At 50.5% G+C, this 23869-nt stretch overlaps 2 protein-coding genes across 3 annotated transcripts; one reads left to right on the top strand and one right to left on the bottom strand.

Annotated features, from left to right (window-relative positions):
* Positions 1-95: 95 nt before the first annotated feature.
* Positions 96-3833, bottom strand: FUT1 (fucosyltransferase 1 (H blood group)). Of its 2 annotated transcripts, XM_044256950.1 has the most exons (4): positions 3718-3833; positions 2888-3376; positions 2504-2666; positions 96-1947 (listed from the first exon to the last, which is right to left on the bottom strand). In XM_044256950.1, the coding sequence occupies exons 3-4, from the start codon at positions 2637-2639 to the stop codon at positions 848-850; spliced, it is 1236 nt and encodes a 411-aa protein (XP_044112885.1). In that variant the 5' UTR covers positions 2640-2666; positions 2888-3376; positions 3718-3833; the 3' UTR covers positions 96-847. The 2 variants fall into 2 exon arrangements, with proteins under 2 accessions (XP_044112885.1, XP_044112884.1); XM_044256949.1 differs by having other exon boundaries at positions 2888-3833.
* A 421-nt stretch (positions 3834-4254) lies between these two features.
* On the top strand, positions 4255-6330 carry FGF21 (fibroblast growth factor 21). The gene is made up of 4 exons (XM_044260517.1): positions 4255-4348; positions 4438-4851; positions 4973-5076; positions 5813-6330. Exons 2-4 carry the CDS (start codon positions 4617-4619, stop codon positions 6101-6103), a joined length of 630 nt encoding a protein of 209 aa, XP_044116452.1. The 5' UTR covers positions 4255-4348; positions 4438-4616; the 3' UTR covers positions 6104-6330.
* The last annotated feature ends 17539 nt before the right edge of the window (positions 6331-23869 follow it).

The raw sequence follows: 23869 nt of genomic DNA, 5'->3' as shown, positions 1-23869 counted from the left end.
CCGTAATTGGGAGGGGCCACCTCAACTCAGACCTGCCTTGTGGGGCACTTGTCTTTGACAGTTTTTGAGCTTGAAGAAAAAAGAAAAGTGTTCCCACATTTCTGAAAAACTTCACTCCAGGACTGGCTACACTTCTGAATCTGTCCCCCTCTCGCCACCTCCCACATTTTCGTCCATCTGCTCAAAAAAGAGTCTTGGTCTTTCTTTTCAGGGGCTGAGAGGTCAGACATTTCGGGTCAGCTCTCAGCTAGCTACACATAATCTGTCTTCTACCCATATTCCCGGCAGTGGTTGAGGTGTTAAGATTTGGATTGTACCTTCCTGAGATTCTCCTGGAATTCCAGAACCCCACCCCTCTGGAAGATCCCTGCAGGATTCTCCACAGGTAATCGAGCTGGGGCTTTCTAGAATGACTCCAGAAACACAGAACGGGAGTTGGTGGGTGCTTGCTCTAGGACACCCACAAGTTCCCTCAGTCCTGGGGACTGGACCTCTCTTCTCAAGAAGACCAGGGGCAACATTCGAAGGGGGAGTTGCCTGGACTTGGGTGCAGCCAGCCAGAAAGTACTCTGGATATGGGCTGGGATGAACAGGTAGGCGCTGCCTTCTAGAACTGATATGAGCCTCTCTGGGCATTGCCAACCCACAGAAAAAGATCTTCTGCTGGTTCTAAAATGTCCAGACAGCTACAGAGAGCCCTCCTTTCTCTCGAAGTCTAGCCGGCTAGAACTGCTCTAGAAATGGGGGGGAGGGCACCAGCTGTGGGGCTCCCATAGGTTTCCCCAGAAGCTGCCAGGTAAATGCCGCCCTGAGACTGATCAGCGATTCCGGAAAGTCTCCCTGCTGCTCACAGCCCCGCCAGCGACTGGAGTGCAGACAAGTTGGCATTAATGCCCACCCACTCGGGCAGGAAGGCAGCCTCTGGCTTAAAGATCTTCAGGAAGTTGGAGTCAGGCAGGGTGAAGTTGGCCAGGTAGACGGTGTCTCCACCAGCCAGGTAGGCGGCCCAGAAACCGAAGGTCCCAATGGTCATGATGGTATGGTTACACTGCATGAGCAGCGCAAAGTCCTTCCCCGGTGAGCCCTCCTGCCCATCGCCAGCAAAGATCACGTCCCCACGGGAGGCGTCGATGTTCTCCCGACACCAGGCCATGCCATTGCTGACAACCACAAAGACAGGGGCTTCGTGCCGGGCCCGGAACCAGTCCATAGCCTGCTGGAGGTAGGCGCGATCGCCCACCACCCCTTTCCAGCGCTGGGGCATGACTTGCAGGTAGTCCCCACGGCGCACGTGGACCCCCACGAAGGTGCGAGGGCGGACCCCTGCGCGGCCCAAGCGGAGCTGACTCAGGAGACCCTGGGCCTCCTGCCGTAGGTGGTCGTGCAAGGTGAACTCCCTGCGGATCTGGGCGCGGAGATGGTGGAAGAAGGTCCAGGAGCAGGGGAAGCCCGTAAGCTTCAGGAAGGCGTCCTCCAAGTGTGCGTAGTCCTCTGACATCCAGTCGTGCAGCTGTAGCTCCCGCCACGGCGTGCGGCCATCCACCTCAGCGGCGAGCACGGGTAGGCTGATGCGGAACACGGGGGCGAGCGCGGCGTGCATGGCGGGCAGGATGAACGCCTGGCGACCGTTGAGCTGGGCCAGGGCCAGCAGCGTGGCGTACTGCCCCATCTGGTTACCAAAGCGGCCATCTGGGTAGATGGTCCAGATTCCTGAGAGCGAGGCAGGGGGCTTGAGACAGGGAAAGGAGGCGTTGGGCGCCATCGGCGTGCCCGACAAGCAGAAGACGGCCACAGGGGGTGTCAGCAGGTGGCGGGCCGGACACAGGGCAGTCAGGTCCAGGCCACTGTGAAATAGGTCTTGGTGGATGTGGAGGAAGAAGACAGCTGAAAGAACACAGACTAGCAGGAAGGTCAGACAGAGCTGCCGCCGGCTGGGGGCCCACATGGCTGAATGGGAGGAGAGATGAGTTAGCAGTGGCACAAGGGGCCCAAGGACGTATGTCAAGGAGCAGAGGCCAGGATACTAAGGATTCAGACTCCTGGGTCCGGGTGAAGGGGGATCGGGGTCCTGGATCTGAGGGCGGAGAAGCGGGATCTTGGAATTTCAGGGGACGGGGATGGAAAATGGTGTTTTCCAAGAAAGCAACAGTCTGGGACCCAGCAGTCATCTCCGCATCTTGGGATCTGGTTCCCCTGGGGCCCCGGAGGCCCACTGAAGTTGGGCAATGTTCCACCAACTCCTTTCTCCGGTGTACCCGGGGCTAGGGAGAAGTGGGGAGGTGGGCAGCCTCCACTATGAAGGTGAGGGGAAGACACAGGCCAAGCAGAACAGGATAAGTCTGGAGGCCCAGACTGGAGGAAGGGATCTTGGTTCCTGGAGAAGCAGGAGTTGCAGGCGGGGTGGAGACTCCCCGGATCCTAAGGGGCGAGTGGTTGGGGGTGCGCCTCCCGGGAAGGGAAGGCCCAGGTTCCTAGGTGCCAGGCATCTGCTAGGCCCACTCACCTGAGCTTCTGGCGGATGGCAGATCCGCAGTCGGCTTGGCGAGACTGCAGCGAGCCGTCCTCAAGTGCAGTCCACATCCGGCCGCCCCCGGAATCCCGAACTCCAGGTCCCAAGGCTCAGCAGCCCTCCCCTCCATGCCGCTTCCCCCGACTGGCTCCAAGGGCTCGGGGAGGAGAGGAAGGAGATGGGCGCGGTTCCGAGGCTCGCAGCCTCCGCCCCTCCAGGGCCAGGCAGGTAAGTCCGAGGCGGAGCCCCGCCCCCGTCCTGGAGCCCCAGGCTGGGGTGGGAGCCTCCGCCCCCTGCCCTCCCCAGACCCCGGGACCGGCGCCCAGCCCAATCCCCTCCGGCCTCGGCCAGCCACAGGGCTTTCCAGGATCCGCCTACCTGGCCTCCAGCAGCGGCATCCTTCCGTGGACGTGGACTTCTAGCGCCGGACGCGATGCTGGACCCAGGTGTTCGGGTCCATGGACTTCTCCCCCTTCTCTGGCGCCCGGGCTCACAGCCTGCCCCGGGTACCTGGAGGCTCGGAGTCCGGCCACTCCCCGGACACTAGGCCGGGGCTGGGAGTAAGATCCTCCGCCCTCTGTCTGCCTCGTCCTCCCTGTGGGGGTGAGGAACCCGTTCGCCAGGCTGCTCCTGGAGCGGATGGAAAACCTCCTCCAGCTGTCAGGGTCCCAGACGCGGGAGCCTCAGGTCTGTGGGTGTCCCCACGCACACCAGGTGCCGCTGATCGCCTCTGTCCACACCGCACACCTCCAGATGCCAGAGCCGGGGCCCCCAGCCTCCTCCGTGGGGAATGGATGGTCTGGTGCCGACAGCTCCTTTCTAGACGGGCCCCTCCTGGTGGCAGCCTCTCCTTGAGCCCGGAAGGAGCTGGCAGGAGGGAGTGGAAGCCTGTTTATCCTCCCACAGTCCCAGGTTGGGATTCAAAGGCTTTGCTTTGCAGCACACCTGAAATTGTTCCCATGGTCAAGGTGGCCCTACCCAGCCCCACCCTGGGCGGCTGCAGCAGGTGAGCATGAACATTCAATAGGGATTTGACTTCACTGTCCAGAGACTTGTCCATAAATGTCTCCAGACCCAGGAGTGGGGCCCCCAGGCCTCTCCTTCCTCAGACCCTGGACTTCCAACCCCAGCCCCCTCCCCTCTTTAGTTGGAGAAGTTCAGGCCCCCAGTGCCCTCCTCGCTCAGACCCAGGTGGCCAGTCTCTGTACCTTTGGTTTCCAGGAAACTGCCCACCCCCTCATTCCCTTTGGGCTCCTGCCTCTCAGCTCCCCCTCCAGAGCCTGGCTGGGCCACCAACGCTGAGTCAGAGACTCTCACCCTCCCCCTGCCCCAAGCTATTTTGAGAGCACCCTTCTGGGCCTGGGGATAGCTTCTCTGGTGAAAGAAACACCACGATTGCATCAGGGAGGAGAGAGAGAGAGAAACTAGGACCTTTGGTGCAGGAGGAGCATCTGGGCTGGGGTTGGTGACTTTGAGGTCAGGATGCCTCTGTCCCTGCAGGGGACGGTTTGGTCATGTGGCATTCGCAGCCTTCCTGATGATGAAGGAACGCGTGTGACCCCCCAGAAACCTAGAAATTCAGGTGGCGTGCAGAAATTCCAGTTATGGGACACAGTCTGAGTCTGTCAGTCAGGGAAGCAGATTTCCAGCCCCCTGCCCCCCCCCGAGATTCCAGGGGTCCCGGCCCCCCAGCCCCTGTCACCCAGGTCCCAGTTCTTCCCACCCCTCTCCCCCTAATTCCTCAGACTGGGAAGTCCAGGTCCCCACCTGGAAGGACCCCCCGGATTGCATCATCCGTTCAGCCCGATCTGGCCACCGTGGAATCCTGGTTCCTGCCAAGTGGGTCAAATATCATGGGTCAGGTGTGGGGAAGGTGATGGGGCGGGTCTGTCTGGATATAAATTTTGGAACGCCTGCATCCCTTCTAGGAGACCTGGGTGTTCGGTTCAGCTGGGAATCCATGTGCGAGAGGACCCAGGCGATCAGGCTAAGCAGCGATCCGTGACTCTGCTCTCCCAGACAGCCAGGATCTGGAACAAAATCTCTACCATTCCGCTGGCTTGTCAGACCCCAGACCCCAGATCTCGCCCGAGGACGTGAGCCATTGATGGGCTGGGAGGAGGCCAGGTCCGAGCACCTGGGGCTGTGGGTCCCTGTGCTGGCGGTCCTTTTGCTGGGAGCCTGCCAGGCATACCCTATCCCTGACTCCAGCCCCCTCCTCCAATTCGGAGGCCAAGTTCGACAGCGGTACCTCTACACAGACGACGCTCAGGAGACGGAGGCCCACCTAGAGATCAGGGCTGATGGCACGGTGGCGGGGGCTGCCCGCCGGAGCCCCGAAAGTGAGTATATAGACCAGGGGTGGTCTGCGGGAGGAGGGACTGGAGGCCTGGACTCCCAGGTCCAAGAGAGAGGGGCCTGGGAAGAGGCCCTCTGAGTCCCTGACCACTTTCTCCCCCTCAGGTCTCTTGGAGCTGAAAGCCCTGAAGCCAGGGGTCATTCAGATCTTGGGAGTGAAAACATCCAGGTTCCTGTGCCAGGGCCCGGATGGGACACTGTACGGATCGGTGAGTTTCCAGGGTGCCCCTCCTTGTGCTCCACTCTCCCTCCTGTCATCTTCACCCATCTGGGGTACCATGTCTGACACCTGTGGCCTGGGCCAGGCTTGGTCCTGTGCTCTCCACGTTCCTGCACCATGCCAACCCCCCTACCTGTGGGAGCTGACCTTGTCCATGTTTACAAGGAGAGGAAACTGAGGCTTACACAGGGACACGCCAGCTGCGAGTCACGAGGCCTGCGAATGAGAGTGGCCTGAGAGGCTGAGTCTTGTGACTCAGAACCCCTGGTGGCCACATGGTCCTCCTACATGTCCCGTTCCTGCTGGGCACAGGGTCCCTCTGAGGACCCATGGCCTGTAAAGTGACTGTGACCCCTGGGAGGAAGCCAGATGCTGCTGTCTGAACTCAGAGAGCCTCGACTGCTCCCTGGGCTGGAATAATCCTCTCTGGGAAGTGGAGTTGGGAGGTGGACTGCCCAGAGGGAAAGGAGGAGCCTGCTTCTGTTTGTGTCTGGGGACTTGGACTCTGGATCTGAGGGAGGAGGGGCTCCCCCAGCTCTCTAGGGGGAGTCTGGACTCCTGTATCCTGTTGGAGGGGAGCACTCTGTGGTCAGAAAGAAGAGAGAGCTGGGGGCCCCCAGACGCCCAGGTCCGAGGGAAGAGGGCGCCGGCCTGGATGCCTGGGTCCTGCAGCAGAAAGATGTGAAGGGATCCCATGTTTCTGATCTCTCTTCTTGTTCCCGCAGTTACACTTCGACCCCGTAGCCTGCAGCTTCCAGGAAGTGCTTCTGGAAGATGGGTACAACATCTACCACTCTGAGACCCTGGGCCTCCCACTGCGCCTGCCCCCCCACAACTCCCCATACCAGGACCTGGCGCCCCGGGGACCTGCCCGCTTCCTGCCCCTGCCAGGCCTTCTTCCGGCCACCCCGGAGTCCCCAGGGATCCCAGCCCTCGAGCCTCCGGACGTGGGCTCCTCAGACCCCCTGAGCATGGTGGGGCCTTCGCAGGGTCGTAGTCCCAGCTACGCTTCCTGAAGCCGCGGGCTGTTTATTACGGGGTCTCCTCTTTATTTATTGGGTTATTTATCTTATTTATTTTTTTTTTTTATTTTTCTTACTTGGGATAATAAAGAATCTGAGAGGAGGACCCGAGTGAGCCTGTGTGAGTTTTTGAGGGAGGATATGGATCTGCTTCCCGGTCTCCCATCCACCCCAAGCACCCCTGCCGCCATTGTCAGGAAGCTGTGGGAAGGTCCCAGTTGCCCTCTGGGCCTCAGTTTTCTGCTCTGCTTTGGTGTCCCCAGGGACTCTGGACTATCCCTGCCCTTTGACAGGAGAAGGCTTGTTAACCTCCCATCCCCTCCCCAACCCACCCCCAACCTCGTGCTTGTGGTGTGCAACTATTTTTCTGAGGTACCTCAATAACAGGGAGCATTTAAACAATGACACTGCAGACCTACAGCCTCATGGGAGATGTAGTTTTCTGGATCCACTTAGCACAAGGAATGGGATGACATCTGGGTCCTCAGGGCCCAGGCAAATGCTCTTGGATCCTAGGGCTATAATTGGTGTGAGATGGGACTCTTGAGTCCTGAGGGATCGGAGAGCTGGATATCTGGACACCTGGGTCCCAGGAGAACAGGGGAAGAGGAATATGGAACGCCGGTCTGAGGGCAGACTCTGGAGACTGGGAGTCCTGGTCCTCAGGAGAACACTTGAGGATCTAAATGCTTCCATCCAGGTGCTTAGGGACTCCAGAACTTAATGACTATTATAGACCCCAGTCCCAGGGAGTTGCCTGTTCTCCCTCCCTCCCCACCATCCAGATTTCCACATTGCTCCTAGGGTTATTTCCCAGTTAGGAAAGACAGGAGGACAGAGATACAGATGACCCCTCCCCCGGGGCTCATGGTCAGTGCCCTTTAGGTCCTGGGTGTCTGACCAACTACCGCAGGCCCTTGGGACTTGTGGTTTTGGACCCCTCATTTTAATTCCCCTGTTCCAATGAGAGGAACATCTCCGTGGAAGAGTAGGGGGATATCAGTGCAGGTCCCTGCAGATCATGGGAGAGAGTCAGTGCCCGGAGGAGATGAAAGTCTGTATTTGTGGAAGGGCAGTTTTCTGCTCTGATGACAGAGGTTGGCTCAGATGGGGGAGAGTATTTTCACCGGAAGCAGGAGCCGAGATGCCACAAAACTCACCGGCAGCTTTCACAGGGTGGGGTGCAAAGTGTGCTCAGTGGGGAGTTGCAAAGTGCACAGAAGGACAGCAGGGTCTGGCCCTTGAAATTGGCAGCAACCTGGGGAGCCAGCCTGGGAAGGGATCCCAGTAAGTGAACTTATTGGTTCAGCTCTAGGGCCTGGGGTGCCCTTTGTCAGCTCTTGGCAGGTGCTCTAGCGCTTGAGATGCTGCAGAAAGGCCAACAGCATCAGCACCGCCTGGGAACTTGCTAGAAATGCACGTTCCCGACCCCAGACCTCTTGGATCAAAAAATTCTGAGGACTAGGCAAACTCCTAGACACAGAAATCAGTTTAGTGGTTGCCACCAACCGGTAGGAGGGTGGAAAGGGGAGCGTATGATTTTCCCCAGGGGCCGCCATACGAAGTACCACAAACTGTGATTTAAAACAACAGAGATGTGCTCCTTCACAGTTCTGGGGCATAGAAGTCTGAAATCAAGGTGTTGGCAGGGACAGCCTCTCTCCCAAGTCTCTTGGGAAGAAGACTTCCTTGCTTCTTCCCAGCTTCTGGTGGTCCGCTGGCAATCCTTGTCATCCCTTGGCTTAGAAACATGTCACCCCAATCTCCGTCTCCATATGGTCTTTTCCCCAAGTGTCTGTGTGTGTCTGCGTCTAAATCGCCCTCTTGGGGTGCCTGGGTGGCTCAGTGGTTTAAGTCTCTGCCTTTGGCTCAGGTCATGGTCCCAGGGTCCTGGGATCGAGCCCCGAGTCGGGCTCTCTGCTCAGTAGAGATCCTGCTTCCCCTTCTCTCTTTGCCTGCCTCTCTGCCTACTTGGTCTCTCTCTCTCTGTCAAATAAATAAATAAATAAAATCTTAAAAAAAAAAGGGCTCAGTAGGAAGAGCATGGGATACTTAATGTTTGTAGTTTTGAGCCCCATGTTGGGCATAGAGATTACTTAAAAATAAAATCTTTTTTTTTAAGATTTTATTTATTTGACAGACAGAGATTACAAGTAGTGGAGAGGCAGGCAGAGAGAGAGGAGGAAGCAGGCTCCCTGCTGAGCAGAGAGCCCAACTCAGGGCTCGATCCCAGGACCCTGGGACCATGACCTGAGCCGAAGGCAGAGGCTTAACCCACTGAGCCACCCAGGCACCCCTAAAATTTTTGTTTTTTTTAGATTTTATTTATTTATTTGGCAGAGAGAGGTCACAAGTAGGCAGAGAGGCAGGCAGAGAGAGAGGAGGAAGCATGCTCCCTGCTGAGCAGAGAGCCCGATGTAGGGCTCGATCCCAGGACCCTGGGATCATGACCTGGCCCAAAGGCAGAGGCTCAACCCTGAGCCATCCAGGTGCCCCAAAATAAAATCTTTTAAAAAAGGAAAAGATACATATATATAACCTCTCAGTACATCAAGCTCTCCAAAATTGTATAGACAGGTCAGTTTCCTCTCCCACTAGTATCTGAAGCTTTTCTCTCCTTTACTCCCAGAGCTTCAGTTTTCACAAGACTAGAGCTACTAGACTAGAGCTATCTTTTCTAAAAAGAAAGGATAATTATGTAATCCAATAGAAGTGTCCATTATTGCTATAATGACAATCATATTACAGTATGTAAATGTATCAAATGAACAGGCTATGTGCCTTGAATTTATACAATGTTTTATGTCAACTATAGTTCAATAATACTATTTTTTTTCCTTTTTAAAAAATTATTTTTTTGTTAACATATAGTGTATTTTTGCCCCAGGGGTACAGGGCTGTGAATCATCAGGCTTACATACTTAATAATACTATTTTTTAAAGCATGGAGTTTTGTCCTTCCAAATGAGACATTCTGGGGGCGCCTGCATGGCTCAGTCAGTTAAGCTGCAGACACTTTTTTTTTAAGTTTATTTATTTATTTATTTACTTACTTATTTGAGAGAGTGCACGAGAGAGAAAGAGAGAGCACAAGTGGGGCTGGGGCTGTGGAGATGAGGGAGAAGCAGACTCCCCGCTGAGCAGGGAGCCTGATGCAGGGCTCAATCCCAGGACCCTGGAATCATGACCTGAGCCAAAGGCAGAAGCTTCACTGACTGAGGCCCCCCAGGCACCCAAAGCGTTAGACTCTTAATCTCACCTCAGGTCTTGGATCTCAGGGTTGTGAGTTCAAGCCCCATGGAAGATTAAGAAACCGTGCCACCCAGCCTGAATCTAATCGAGAGGAGACATCAAACATTCTCCAGTCAGGAGACCTTCTGCCCAAGAACTGGCCTTGACTCTTCAAAAAGGTCAAGGTGGAGAAAGAGGAAGAGGGAGGAAAGTCATACTAATGGACTCCAGAGGCAGTCCTTTGAGCAATCAGGTGATATCCCAGTTGTAGGACGCTTTATGAAATTTGAGTGAGTTCTGTGCATTAGATCATAGTAATTGATCCACGTGAAGTTTTCTGACTTGAATCATTGCATTGTGGTTCTTTTTTTTTTTTAAAGATTTTATTTATTTATTTGACAGAGATCACAAGTAGGCAGAGAGGCAGGCAGAGAGCGTGAGAGGGAAGCAGGCTCCCTGCCGAGCAGACAGCCCGATGCAGGACTCGATCCCAGGACCCTGAGATCATGACCTGAGCTGAAGACAGTGGCTTAAACCACAGAGCCACCCAGGTGCCCCTGCATTGTGGTTCTTAAAAAGAATGTCCTTGTTCTTAGCAAATACACACTGCTGTATTTAGGGACAAAGGAGAGTGGTACCTCCGGTGTTTTCTCATATGCCTCTGGAAATGTAAATATATAATAATACAGAGAGAGAACAATGGGATGATAAGACAAAAGGGGGGTGGGGACAGCGAGACCTGGAGCCTGGTAAAGCATCTGTGAAATTCTTTGCACTAGTCTGGGAACTTTTCTGTACGTTCAAAATTATATCAGGTAAAAGCTACCTCTGTGGGGGCAGGGTGGGGGGGAAATCCAAGCTGTGACCTCATTGTCACCTCACCTCTTTCCAAACATCCTTCTAAATGTATGGAGAGCCTGTGAGAAGACAGAAATTTCCAGATCTCCTCCCTCACAAAAGAAGACGATGATGAAGAAGAAGAAGGAGAAGGAGAGGGAGAGGGAGAGGGAGGAGAAGAAAGAAGGAAAGAAGGAGGGAGGGAAGGAAGGAAGCAGGGAGGGAGGAAAGAAAGAAGAAAAGGACAGAAGGTGACAGGAAAGGTAAAAGAAAGGGAGGGAAGAGGCCAACACAGGAAACAGTGAAATCAGAGTAGAATGCCAACTGAGCAGGAAGGAGCTTTCTGGAACGTTCAGACACTATGACAGGGATGTCTATGAAGAGAAAGCTCCACGGCCAGAATTTCAGTGAAAGCCTGACGTTTAGGGGCCCCTGGGTGGCTCAGTGGGTTAAAACCTCTGCCTTCAGCTCAGGTCATGATCCCAGGGTCCTGGGATCAAGCCCTGCATCAGGCTCTCTGCTCAGGAGGAGCCTGCTTCCTCCTCTCTCTCTGCCTGCTTCTCTGCCTACTTGTGATCTCTGTCTGTCAAATAAATTAAAAAAAAAAAAAAAAGCCTGATGTTTAATAAAAATCCCACCAATGGAGGGCGCCTGGGTGGCTCAGAGGGTTAAGCCTCTGCCTTCCGCTCAGGTTATGATCCCAGGGTCCTGGGATGGAGCCCCTCATCAGGCTCCCTGCTTGGCGGGGAGCCTGCTTTTCCCTCTGCCCCTCCCCTTGCTCATGCTCTTTCTTTCTCAAATAATAAATAATCTTGAAATAAAAGAAAATCCCACTGACCTACCTCCAATGAGACATTACTTAGCCTTAAAAAGGAAGGACACTGGGACACAGGCTTCATGGCAGAGGAAGCCTGAAGCCATTTAGGCCAAAGGCCACGATCTGGGGGAAAGAGGATGGTGTGGAGTTGCCCATTGGATGGGCAGAGTCTCAGTTTGGGAAGATGAAAAAGTTCTGGAGGAGGAGTCCTGCCTGGGTGTCTCAGCGGTTGGGCGCCTCCCTTCAGCTCGGGTCCTGGTCCTGGAGTCCTGGGATCAAGTCCCATGTCCGGCTCTCCACTCAGCAGGGAGTCGCCCTCTCCCTCTTTCTCTGCCCCTCCACGTGTTCATTCTCTCTCTCACCCTCTCTCTCTTGCTCTCAAATAATTAAAGTTTAAAAGAAAGAAAGAAAAAGTTCTAGGGGAACAGATGACGGTCATAGTGGACCTCAGCGTGAATGCTCTTAACGCCACCAATCTGTGCACATATGAACAGTTAAAATGGCAAGTGTCTTGCTATGTGTCTCTCACCACAGTAAAAATGAAGTCTCTGGGGCGCCTGGGTGGCTCGGTGGGTTAAGCTGCTGCCTTCGGCTCAGGTCATGATCCCAGGATCCTGGGATCGAGTCCCGCATCGGGCTCTCTGCTGAGCGGAGAGCCTGCTTTCCTCTCTCTCTGCCTGCCTCTCTGCCTACTTGTGATCTCTGTCTGTCAAATAAATAAATTTTAAAAAAAATCTTAAAAAAAAAAAATGAAGTCTCAGGGTGCCCGACTGGCTCAGTCGGAAAAGCACGTGACTCTCAATCTCAGGGTCACGAGTTCCAGCTCCACATTGGGTGTAAAGATTCCTCATACAAATAAGTAAATGGACAAAATTAAAATAAAAAATAATCACACACACCCCCCCAGAAATAATCACCCAGTGGCTCTAGGAGGACCTCCAGGAGCTTTTCCTATTTGTGCTTGGGCTCTGGATGGCAGAGAAATTATTCTCTACTGATTTTTTAAATTTAATTAATTAGTTAGTTTTAATTAATTAATTAATTAAATTTTAAAAATCAGTAGAGAATCATTACCCTGCCAACCAGAGCCCAAGCATTAATTAATTTAGTAATTTGAGAGACAGAGCGAGAGAGAGCAAGAGGGCACAAGCAAGGGAGTGGCAGAGGCAGAGGGAGAAGCAACACAAACCCCACACCCCACTGAGCAGAAAGCCGGATGTGGGACTCGATCCCAGGACTCTGAGATCATGACCTGAGCCGAAGGCAGAGGCTTAACCCACTGAGCCACCCAGGCACCCCCTCCACTGAACGCTGAGTGACCACCCAACCAGTCTCATGTGGAATGGGCTGGAAATCAAGCTGGGTGGTTGAGGCACTGACAAGCTGAGAAATTAATGGTATAGCGGTTGGGCTGGTGATGTCCCTAGGTCTCCCGCCAAAGCAAAGAGAAAGCTTCTCTAGAAAGACATCACCCAGCTCAGATTGAACAGAGGAAGGCTTGAGTGAGCCCATCATGCAAAGTCACAAAACACAGGAGGGAACTAGGCACATAGCTGGTAAGCCAGCAAGGACATTGTCCCACCCCATTCCACCCCTTCTCACCCTGCAATAATTTTTTTTTTTAAGATTTTATTTTTAGGGGTGCCTGGGTGGTTCAGGCGTATGTATGTTACACAACATAACAATCACTCACTTAACCATTTTTTTAAAAACATTTTATTTATCTGACAGAATACAAGTAGGCAGAGAGGCAGGCAGAGAGAGAGGAAGGGAAGCAGGCTCCTTACTGAGCAGAGAGCCTGATGTGGGGCTCGGTCCCAGGGTCCTGGGATCATGACCTGAGCTGAAGGCAGAGGTTTTAACCCACTGAGCCACCCAGGCACCCTCACTTAACCATTTTTAAGTCTACAGTTTAGCAGTCTTTTTTTTTTTTTAGATTTTTAAAAAATTTATTTGACACAAAGAGAGATCACAAGTAGGCAGAGAGGCAGGCAGAAGAGAGAGGAGGAAGCAGGCTCCCTGCTTAGTAGAGAACCCCTCCATCCCCGATGTGGGGCTCGATCCCAGGACCCTGAGATCATGACCTAAGCTAAAGGCAGAGACTTAACCCAATGAGCCACCCAGGCGCCCCTACAGTTTAGCAGTCTTGAATGACTAATGTCATGGGGCAGACAGTTCCAAGAACTTTTTTCATCTTGTAAAATTCAACCTCTGTACCTATTGAACAACTCCCCACTCCCTCCTTCCCCTAGCTCCCCACCACCACCATCTGCTTCCTGTTTCTATGAATTTTACTGCTTCAGATAAGTCAGTGGAATCATAGAATATTTCTGTGTGTGTGAATGTCTTACTTCACCCAGCACAATGTTTCCAAAGTTCATCCAAAGTGGTGTACAATGTATCAACATACCCTTCAAGGTTACCTAGTATCCACTGTAAGGACAGACCACATTTTCGTTTCCTGTGTACCCATCCATGGGCATCTGGGCTGCTTTCACCTATTGGCCATTGGGGAAAAGGCTGCGATGAACACATATGTACAAATAGCTCTTCAAAAACCATGGTTTCCTTCTTTGGGGGATACACTCAGCATTGTATTGCTGGATCATATAGTAACCCCATTTTTATAATCTTTTGAGGAGCTGTCATGGTTAGTTGTATAGGTCAATTTGACCTGACGGAAGGGATACAGAGAGACGACAAAACATGATGTCTGGGTGTGTCCGTGAGGGTGTTTCTGGAAGAGATTAACATTGGAATCAGCAGACCCATCAATGTGAGTGACATCATAGAAAGCTGTAGAGATACACACTAATCCCTAATCACATATGTGATTTGCAAATATTTTCTTTTATCCCGTGGGTTGACTCTGTTGACTGTCTCCTTTGATGCACAAAGGTTGTCCATTTGGATACAGCCCCGTTCTTCTATTATTACTCTTGCTGCCTGTATTTTTGTTGTAATATCCAGGAAATCATTGCCAAACCCAATGTCATGACACGCCACCCCTACCACCAGCCCCGCCATGTTGTCTTCTATGAGCTTTATAGTTTGGGTCTTTACGTTTAGGTCGCAGATTTAATGAGAGTTAATTTTTGCATCTGGCGTTAGGTAAGGATCCAACTTCATTCTTTTTTGTGTTGACATGCAGTTTCCCCAGCATCATTTGCTGAGAAGACTGTGGTGAGGTCTTTTAATGTCACTAAAGCTTTTATGGATGGACACAAATATTCACAACTATTTGTTTCTCTGGTAATGATTAACGAATTTTTAAGCAATCCACTTTCCTCTAAACATTAGCTGACGACATCTACCGCTAAAAATAGCAAGCTGTGCATTTCACAACTTTAGATTTTTCCAAACATTTGAACATTGCAAACGTAAATCAATGAACTTCATCTCAGATTCCCTTAAATGAGTGAAGTGCCTTGAAGAGAAGACAAACAGTAATACAAGCTTGATCGTATTTTTTGCAAATCAAATATACAAGATTTTTCTAAATGCCTTAAAATCTCAAGGACAGACAGACAGGAGTATAGTGCATTCAAAAGCATATCAATTTCTTTCTTTTAAAGATTTTATTTATTTATTTGACACAGAGAGAGACAGCAAGAGAAGGAACAGAAGCCAAGGGACTGGGAGAGGGAGAAGCAAGTTTCCCGGCTGAGCAGGGCACCTGATGTTGGACTCGATCCCAGGATCCTGGGACCATGACCTGAGCCAAAGGCAGACACTTAACAACTGAGCCACCCAGGTGCCCCAGCAAATCAATTTCTTTACATTCAACTGGTTACAAGGGTGCCAGTGTCCTGGATATAAATCTGTTTCTTCAGAACCTCTATTCTGATCAGGATTTTGACTTCACAGTCTTGATACTTCTAACTTGTGATTTTTCCTACCTTATACCTTATATACCTTATAAGGAGGCTTCACTCACCCAGGAGCTGAAGTTAATAGTCTGAGGGTTGAAGATTCAGTCCTAGGACATGAGCTGGCTACCTTCCAAGGTAATTCCCACCACGCTCGAATTCCATCCAAGTTAGACTTTGTCACCATCACACGGATGAAGAAATTGATTTTGGGGGGCGTCCAGGTGACTCTTGGGTTCGGTCTGGGTCATGATCTCAGGGTCTCAGGTCACGACCTCAAGGTCATGAGATGTAGCACCGAGTCAGGCTTCATGCTCAGCGGGCGGTCTGCCTGAGGCTCTCTCCCTCTCCACCCACCTCCCTGGCCCAGGTTCTCTCTCTCTCTCAATTAAGTAAATTTTTTTGTGTGTATGTGATTTAACAGGGGCACCTGCATGGCTCAGTTGGTTGAGTGTCTGCCTTCTGCTCAGGTCATGATCTTGGGGTCCTGTGATAGAGTCCTGCATCAGACTCCCTGCATCAATGGGGAGTCCACTTCTCCCTCTCCCTCCCACTCCCCCTGCTTGTGCTCTCTCTTTCTCTGTCAAATAAATGAATAAAATCTTAAAATAAAGTATTATTTTGTTATATTGTCAGAAAATCCCTGAAAGATAAAAGCAACATTATATCCCCATTTTGCAGATTAGGAGACTGAGGCACATATGGCTCATAGTTGGCTGCTATAATTAAATGATGGGGGCACCTGGCTGGCTCAGTCGGTTGAGCATGTGACTCTTGACCTCAAGGTTGTGAGTTTGAACCCCACCTTGGGTCCATGTGGAGTTGGCTGAAAAATAAAATCTTAAAAAAAAAAAAAAGATGTAACTCAATACAGCTTTATCAGCAAACAAAAGATTTGAAGCTCCAGATGAAAAGGATATAGCCTAAGGGGAGTCTGCTGACACCAATTCTTCTAGAGGTGTCTCCAAATCCCAGCACGGTGAGGGGGGGGGGGTTCCCCTGCCCCACAACACCAAGCAGTTCCTGCCCGTGTCCATGAACTCAACTCCATTCCGACACTCTCTACACAGAGGCAGCCTCAGACGCCACAGGTTCATACGGCTGCCCACCCCACCCTCCAGACATCAGTCTGTCTAAACCTCGGGCTGTGCATCTGACCCCCCCGCCATAGATTGGTGGTTCCAACGACCGTCTCTGTGATGCTTTTAACTGGCTAGGCTGGCTCAGGGAAACACTTACTTGTGTTTAGCCGCTTATGAAAGGATACGATAAAGAAAGTGAATCAACAGCCAGATGCAGAGATATACAGGGTGAGGTCTGGGAAAAAAACAGGGAAGCCTCTGTACCCGCTGCAAGTCCACCCCGCTCTCCCAGACCTCCACGGGCTCACCAGCCCAGAACTCTCCAGACCCCAACCCTTTCGGGTTCTTATGGAGACTTGACTGCAGAGTCACGATTGACTAAGTCATTGCGCCATTGGCTGATTCAGCCTCGCCTGCGGTTGGGGAAGTGGAGGTGGGAATGAGAGCTCCACCCCCTCGGTCACAAGGCTGGTCCTCCTGGTAACCAGCTGAGTCTTTGGCTGGGGTCCAAAAGTCACCTTCGTGAGTTACGAGACAGCCCTGGGGCGCCTGGGGCGCTCAGTCTGGCTGAACATCCGACTCTTGATTTCGGTTCAGGTCTTGATCTCAGGGTGCTGGGCATGGAGCCTGCTTAGGTTTCTCTCTCTGCCTAGAATGGACACGATTCCCGCCCCCCCCCCTTCATGAAGGGTCTCTCTCTCTCTCAAAACAGAAACAAAAACAAAAAACAAGACAGCCCTTTCACCTGCAGGGCTCTGAAGCATTTGCAGGAACTGCATGAAGACGAAATACAGCTGAGAAATATGTATTTTGGTCATCCGAATGACCAAAATACATATTTCTCATAAATCATTGTATTTCAGGGAGATTGATACAGAAGAATAATCAGTATCAAATTGTACCCTATTGAAGTTAACGGACTTTAAAGATTTTTTTTTAAAAGATTTTATTTATTTATTTGACAGACAGATCACAAGTAGGCAGAGAGGCAGACAGAGAGAGAGGGAGAAGCAGGCTCCCCGCTGAGCAGAGAGCCTGATGTGGCGCTTGATCCCAGGACCCTGGGATCTTGACCTGAGCTGAAGGCAGAGGCTTTAACCCACTGAGCCACCCAGGCGCCCCTAAAGATTTTATTTTTAAATGATCTCCACACCCAACGTGGAGCTCAAACCTACAACCCCTGAGATCAAGGGTGGCACGATCCACTGACAGAGCCAGCCAGGTGCCCCAAAGTTGATGGACTTTAAAAGTAAACAAAGTATCCTCTCAATAACCAAGCAAAATGTTTAAGGTTTGTTTGTTTGTTTGTTTGTTTGTTTTTTCATTTATTTGACAGAGAGAGACCACAAGTAGGCAGAGAGGCAGGCAGAGAGAGAGGAAGAAGCAGGCCCCCAATGAGCAGAGAGCCTGACGTGGGGCTCCATCCCAGGACCCCGAGATCATGACCTGAGCCGAAGGCAGAGGCTTTAACCCCCTGAGCCACCCAGGCACCCAAGTTTTTTAAGAAGAGAAACTAAGGGATGCTTGGGTGTCTCAGTCAGTTAAGCATCAGCTTTTGGCTCAGGTCATGATTCTAGGATCCTGAGGTCCGTATCTGGCTCCCCACTCAGCAGGAAGCCTGCTTCACCCTCTGCCGGCTGCTCCCCCTGCTTGTACGATCGCTCTTTGCTGTCTCTCTCTCTCTCTCTCTGACAAATAAATAAATAAAATCTTTTTTTTTTAAGATTTTATTTATTTATTTGACAGAGAGAGATCACAAGTAGGCAGAGAGGCAGGCAGAGAGAGAGAGGGAAGCAGGCTCCCTGCTGAGCAGAGAGCCCGATGCGGGACTCGATCCCAGGACCCTGAGATCATGACCTGAGCCGAAGGCAGCGGCTTAACCCACTGAGCCACTCAGGCGCCCCTAAATAAAATCTTTAAAAAAATAAAGATCAGGGGCACCTGAGTGGCTCAGTGGGTTAAAGCCTCTGCCTTCAGCTCAGGTCATGATCTCAGGGTCCTGGGATTGAGCCCCACACAAGGCTCTCTGTTCAGCGAGCCTGCTTCCCACCCCCTTTCCCCCGGTGCCTCTCTGCCTACTTGTGATTTCTATCTGTCAAATAAATAAATAAAATCTTTTAAAAAAAAAAGATAAAAAACTTTTGCACAGCAAAGGAAACAGTCAACAAAACCAAAAGATAACTGACAGAATGGGAGAAGATATTTGCAAATGACATATCAGATAAAGGACTAGTGTCCAAAATCTATAAAGAACTTATCAAACTCAACACCCAAAGAACAAATAATCCAATCAAGAAATGGGTAGAAGACATGAACAGACATTTTTGCAGTGACATCCAGATGGCCAATAGACACTTGAAAAAGTGCTCAACATCACTCGGCATCAGGGAGATAAAAATCAAAACTACAATGAGATCCCACCTCACATCAGTCAGAATGGCTAAAATTAAATCAGGAAATGACAGATGCTGGCGAGGATGCAGAGAAAGGGGAACCCTCCTACACTGTTGGTGGGAATGTCACCTGGTGCAGCCACTCTGGAAAACAGTATGGAGGTTCCTCAAAAGGTTGAAAATAGAGCTACCCTATGACCCAGCAATCGCACTACTGAGTATTTACCCTAAAGATACAAATGTAGTGATCCGAAGGGGCACGTGGCCCCCAGTGTTTATAGCAGCAATGTCCACAATAGCCAAACTATGGAAAGAACCTAGATGTCCCATCAACAGATGAATGGATAAAAAGATGTGGTATAGATATATACGATGGAATATTACGCAGCCATCAAAAAATGAAATCTTGCCATTTGCAATGACATGGATGGAACTAGAGGATATTACACTAAGTGAAACAAGTCAATCAGAGAAAGGCAATTATCATATAATCTTGCTGATATGAGGAATTTGAGAAACAAGGCAGACATTCATAGGGGAAGGGAGGAAAAAATGAAATGGGATAAAACCAGAGAGGGAGACAAATCGTAAGAGACTCTTAATCTCAGGAAACAAACTGAAGGTTGCTGGAGTGGAGGTTGCTGGTGGGAGGGATGGGGTGGTTGGGTGATGGGCGTTGGAGAGGGTATGTGCTATGGTGAGTGCTGTGAATTGTGTAAGCCTGATGAATCACAGACATGTACCCCTGAAACAAATAATACGTTAAATGTTAATTTAAAAAATAAAGAACTATACTACTTAAAAAAAAAGACTATAGACATGCTCATATATAAATATAGACATAAAGCTATGATATATATATTTCCATAGTATATGATGTGATATATATATGTAGATACTACTTAAAATGAAATCTTATTTATTTATTTATTTTTAAAAGATTTTATTTATTTATTTTATTTGAGGCAAAGGCAGAGGCTTTAACCCACTGAGCCACTCAGGCGCCCCCTTAAAATGAAATCTTAAGAATAATAATTTTTCTTAACTTTGAAACAATCACAAGCGTATAGAAATTCTGGAAATACGTACAAAGAAGAGTTATTTTCCAGAACTTTCTGAGTGTAAGATATTAACTAAAAAAGCACATAATCGGTCACCCCTCATGACCCCCATGCAGCTCTTTCTGCCCTCAGGTCCTGTTCCCATGCTTTAATAAAAACATCTCTTTTTTGCACCAAAAACGTCTCAAGAATTCTTTTCCTTTCTTTTTACCTTAATTTACTAGCTTCTTTTTCCCCCTTTCAATTTTTATTTAAGTAATCTCCACACGCAACGTGGGGCTGGAACTCACGACCCCAAAATCAAGTGTCCCATGCTCCACCTACTGAGCCGGTCAGGTGCCCCTGGAGAATTCTTTCTTGACTGTTCCCTCCTTGCCCTGCAAGACATCATCTGTTTTCCTTAATAGACTTCTTCATTCAGGTTGTGTGGCTGGCTCAGTCCAGGGAGCGGGCGACTCTCGATCTCAGGGTTGTAGGTCTGAGCCCCAACACTGGGTGCAGACATCACTTAAAAAAAAAAAAAAAGCAAAATCTTAGGGACACCAGTGGGTTAAACCTCTGCCTTCGGCTCAGGTTATGATCTCAGGGTCCTGGGATCAGAGCCCTGCATCGGGCTCTCTGCTCCGTGGGGAGCCTGCTTTCCCCTCTCTCTGCCTGCCTGTGATCTCTGTCTCTCTGTCAAATAAATCTAAAAAAAAAAAAAAAAAAAGCAAAATCTTAAAAAAAGAAATAGACTTCTTTGATCAGTTCCCTTGTCTGTTACACCTCCCCTCCTCTGCCCCCACCCAAACCCTTGCCACCTACCTTGGGCTGCTTCCATACCAGCTGGCCACCCCAGCTCCCAGCAAAAACCCCTTGGGCGCTCCCCACTATGCTGAGCCCTCCCCAACCCACTAAGGTCAAGACACCCCATTCTGGACCATTGTTCCTGCATAAACTGACCTTGTCTGCTCCACCCAAGGGCCTTAGAACTACTTGTTCAAAAAGAAACAAAAGAAGAAAGAAGACGGTTTGATTCCATTCCCCGTGTTTAAATGCATCAGTTTTCTTTTTCTTTCTTTCTTTCTTTCTTTCTTTCTTTCTTTCTTTCTTTCTTTCTTAAAGATTTTATTTATTTATATGACAGAGATCACAAGTAGGCAGAGAAGCAGGCAGAGAGAGGAGGAAGCAGGCTCCCTGCTGAGCAGAGAACAGATGCGGGGCTCCATCCCAGGACCCTGGGATCATGACCTGAGCCAAATGCAGAGGCTTTAACCCACTGAGCCACCCAGGCACCCCAAGAAGTCCTGTTTTATTTCTCTTTCTCCTCTCATACCTGACTGGTAGGGGTGTGATCTCATGCATCCCGTCTGACCCTTTGGTCTGACCGTCAAAATGCACCAGAATCCCATGACTCTTTGCTTCTGCCACAGTAACCTCCTTGGTCTTGCAACCTCCCCCCACCCCGCCCCCGCCCACGGGGACTGTTCTGAGTCCTCCCAACTGAAATCTCCCCGCATCCATCCTCTCCTCCCTCAGTCTGTTCTCCAGACGGCCGCCAGAGGGCGCCCGTTCCCACCTACCGAAGGTCAAGTTCCTTTCCTGCTGGGAACCTTTACATAGCTCCAGGCTCATTCCTAGAAAAGCCTCAGGGCCAACGGGCTTAGAAGTAGCTGGCCCCTTCTCTGTCTGCCCTCACACGCCACTGTCTACCCTTGGCTCGCTGACTTTGTGCTGGCCACACCTGCCTTACATTTCCTAGAACACTAACGGCAGTTTCCAGTCTCAGTGCCTTGTACTGCTGTTTTCTCTGCACACAGTGCTCTTCCCCCGGACACCCACGTGGCTCATCCCTCACCTGCTTCAGCGGGCTGCTCCAGTTCCACCTGCCACGGGCAATTAAATGACATTAGGAAATCGGTTTTTTTTTTTTTTAAGATTTTATTTATTTATTTGACAGAGATCACAAGTAGGCAGAGAGGGAGGGGGAAGCAGGCTTCCTGCTGAGCAGAGAGTCCGATGCGGGGCTTGATCCCAGGACCCCGAGATCATGACCTGAGCTGAAGGCAGAGGCTTAACCCACTGAGCCACGCCGGTGCCTCGGGTATCATTGTTAATTTCATTATGTGTGGCCAAGTGATTTATAGTAGAGAAAAAACGGCTTCATTGTTGGAAGACACAAAGTGAAGGGGGGCGGTGAAGATGTCTGAAACGAACTCGAAGAACTCCAAGGAATCTGGGTGGTTCAGTCGGTTAAGGGCCCTTACACTTGATTTCTGCTGGGGTCCTGCTTTCAGGGTCATGGAATCCATGCCCCAGTAAGGCTCCCTCAGCAGGGAGTAAGCTCTCCTCCCTCTGCCCCTCCCCGCTCCCTTCACCTTGTGCTCCTGCGTGCTCTTTCTCTCTCTAAAATAAATAAATGAATACTTGAATAAATAGATACAATCTTTTAAAAAATAAAAAATTTGGGTTGCCTGGGTGGCTCAGTCGGTTAAATGTCTGCCTTGGGCTCCAGCGGAGAACCTAGAGTCCTGAGATGGAGTACCACTTCCGGCTCCCTGCTCAGTGGGGAGCCCGCTTCCCCCTCTGCCTGCTGCCTCCTCCCCACTGGTCATGCTCTGTCTCCCCCTCTCTTTCAAATAAATGCATAAAATCTTTAAAAAAAGGAAGTGGATTGGTTGTGGCAAGGGCCCTTCCTTTAGGGGACAGCAGGGGACCTCAGGAGGGCTGATGAGGGGATTTGCAAATAGTTTAAGATGCCATTTCTGAAAGGGGCTGAACCCTTACCTAGATTGGGTATCAGTCTCTGGTGATGTGGGGCTGGCCTTTGCACTAGTTACTCCCTGTTGGACCTTGTGTCTCTTTTCAAACAGTTTCGTGTTTGGTTTTTAACAATATAGGGACAGCTCTCTCCAGCTACCAGCCCTAGCGTGACCCGGTAGCCATAAGGGCAGTGTGCAACATCAAGGCAGCCGGACCCCAGGCTCCTTCCAGCAGTGACACCTGGGCCGAGACTTGTGGCCACTGGGACGCTGCCAGCCTCTTTTTCGGCTTTGAGGGTGGGCCCCATTCTGGTCACTGAAGTGTGGGAGGTACGTCTTGGGAATCTCGGTGTTGAATTGCCCCCAGATAGGCAAGGGCATTGCCAAGAAACTGACCAACGTTCCTGGATGGTTGAGCTGCTGATTTAACAGAGCCAGGACCAATGTTCTTGCCTCCTTCTCTTTACCGTTATTCTGCACGACTTTTCAGGCCATGAAAGATCAGAAAAGATGCAAAAGGGGGGCGTGGGTGGGTGGGGCCTCAGTGTGTGAAGCACCTGACTCCTGATCTCCACTTGGGTCCCGATCTCAGAGTTGCAGGATCGAGCCCCGTGTTGGGTGCCAGCCTCAAAGAGGAGTCTGCTCAGAAATTCTCTCTCTCCCTCTCCGCTCCCCCACCGCTTTCACGTGCTCTCTCTCCAAAATAAATCTTTTTTAAAAAGAAGGGAAGAAAGAAATGACATAGGACGTTCCCCCCCTGGGAAGAGTGTAAGCAGCCAGGTGGAGAATGGAAATGTGGGATCTCAGATTGGATCTAGATCACTGGTTGGTTGTAGCCGGATATAACCCAGGAACGGGCAGACGATAAGACACCGAGGACCAGGCCTAGGGAAGGGCAAAGAGCTTCCAAGGCCTCCCCAGGTATCTTTCCCCCAAAATAAGTCCTGCAATTAAGAAGCTGCAACAGGAGCAGATCTGTTGCTTATTTTAACATTTAACCAAGTCTCGCATGAGCTTGCTAAGTGCCAAGCATCGCTCATGGACTTTTTGGTCCTGAGACCTCTTGATCTTCCTCAAAAGCCATGAGGACCACCCCCCCACCCCCACCTCAACCAAGGGGCCTTAATGTGGGTCACATCTACCCATATTTACAGAATTAGAAATCGCAACGATTAGCCAAATAGGTATTCATTAATTCATTTTAAAAATAACAATCCTTAACTAATGATAAGTTATGTTTACTTCGCAGGGACTCAGTCTCTATTGGAGGGCTTCTGGTTTTGTTAACTTCATAATAATAGCTATTTACGCTGTCCTTTCCCTTCAGATGGAAATCTATGATAAAAATGTGGCCTACGAGGGCACCTTAGTGGCTCAGTGGGTTGGGGCCTCAGCCTTCGGCTCAGGTCATGATCCCAGGGTCCTGGGATCAAGCCACACATCAGGCTCTCTGCTCCGTGGGGAGCCTGCTTCCCCCGCTCTCTCTAGCTGACTCTGCCTGCTCATGATCTCTGTCAAATAAATAAATAAAATATTTAAAAAAAAATAAAAATAAAATCTGGCCTACCCTTTTGGGGCACAGTTACTGCCCAGGAATTCAACTGGCTGCCAGAGTCAGGGATTCTCCTTGGGTATAATTAGCTCTGGCCATTGGGACAAGTAGCAAAGAAGCAAAGAATCTTTGACTGCAGGTCACAAAGCAAAACAAAACAAAAACCCTATAAAATAC

This window comes from Neovison vison, chromosome 7 (genome assembly GCF_020171115.1).
Source record: "Neovison vison isolate M4711 chromosome 7, ASM_NN_V1, whole genome shotgun sequence".
Taxonomy (NCBI): domain Eukaryota; kingdom Metazoa; phylum Chordata; class Mammalia; order Carnivora; family Mustelidae; genus Neogale; species Neogale vison.
Note: the sequence above shows the minus strand (reverse complement) of the source record. Positions and strands in the feature narration are given on the sequence as shown.

Coding starts and splice junctions, on each gene's coding strand:
- FGF21 (XM_044260517.1), top strand. CDS start 4,617: ATGGGCTGGGAGGAGGCCAGGTCCGAGCACCTGGGGCTGTGGGTCCCT. Junction 4,852..4,972: donor TGCCCGCCGGAGCCCCGAAA/GTGAGTATATAG, acceptor TCTCCCCCTCAG/GTCTCTTGGAGCTGAAAGCC. Junction 5,077..5,812: donor ATGGGACACTGTACGGATCG/GTGAGTTTCCAG, acceptor TTGTTCCCGCAG/TTACACTTCGACCCCGTAGC.
- FUT1 (XM_044256949.1), bottom strand. CDS start 2,639: ATGGAGGGGAGGGCTGCTGAGCCTTGGGACCTGGAGTTCGGGATTCCG. Junction 1,948..2,503: donor GCCATCCGCCAGAAGCTCAG/GTGAGTGGGCCT, acceptor CCTCCCATTCAG/CCATGTGGGCCCCCAGCCGG.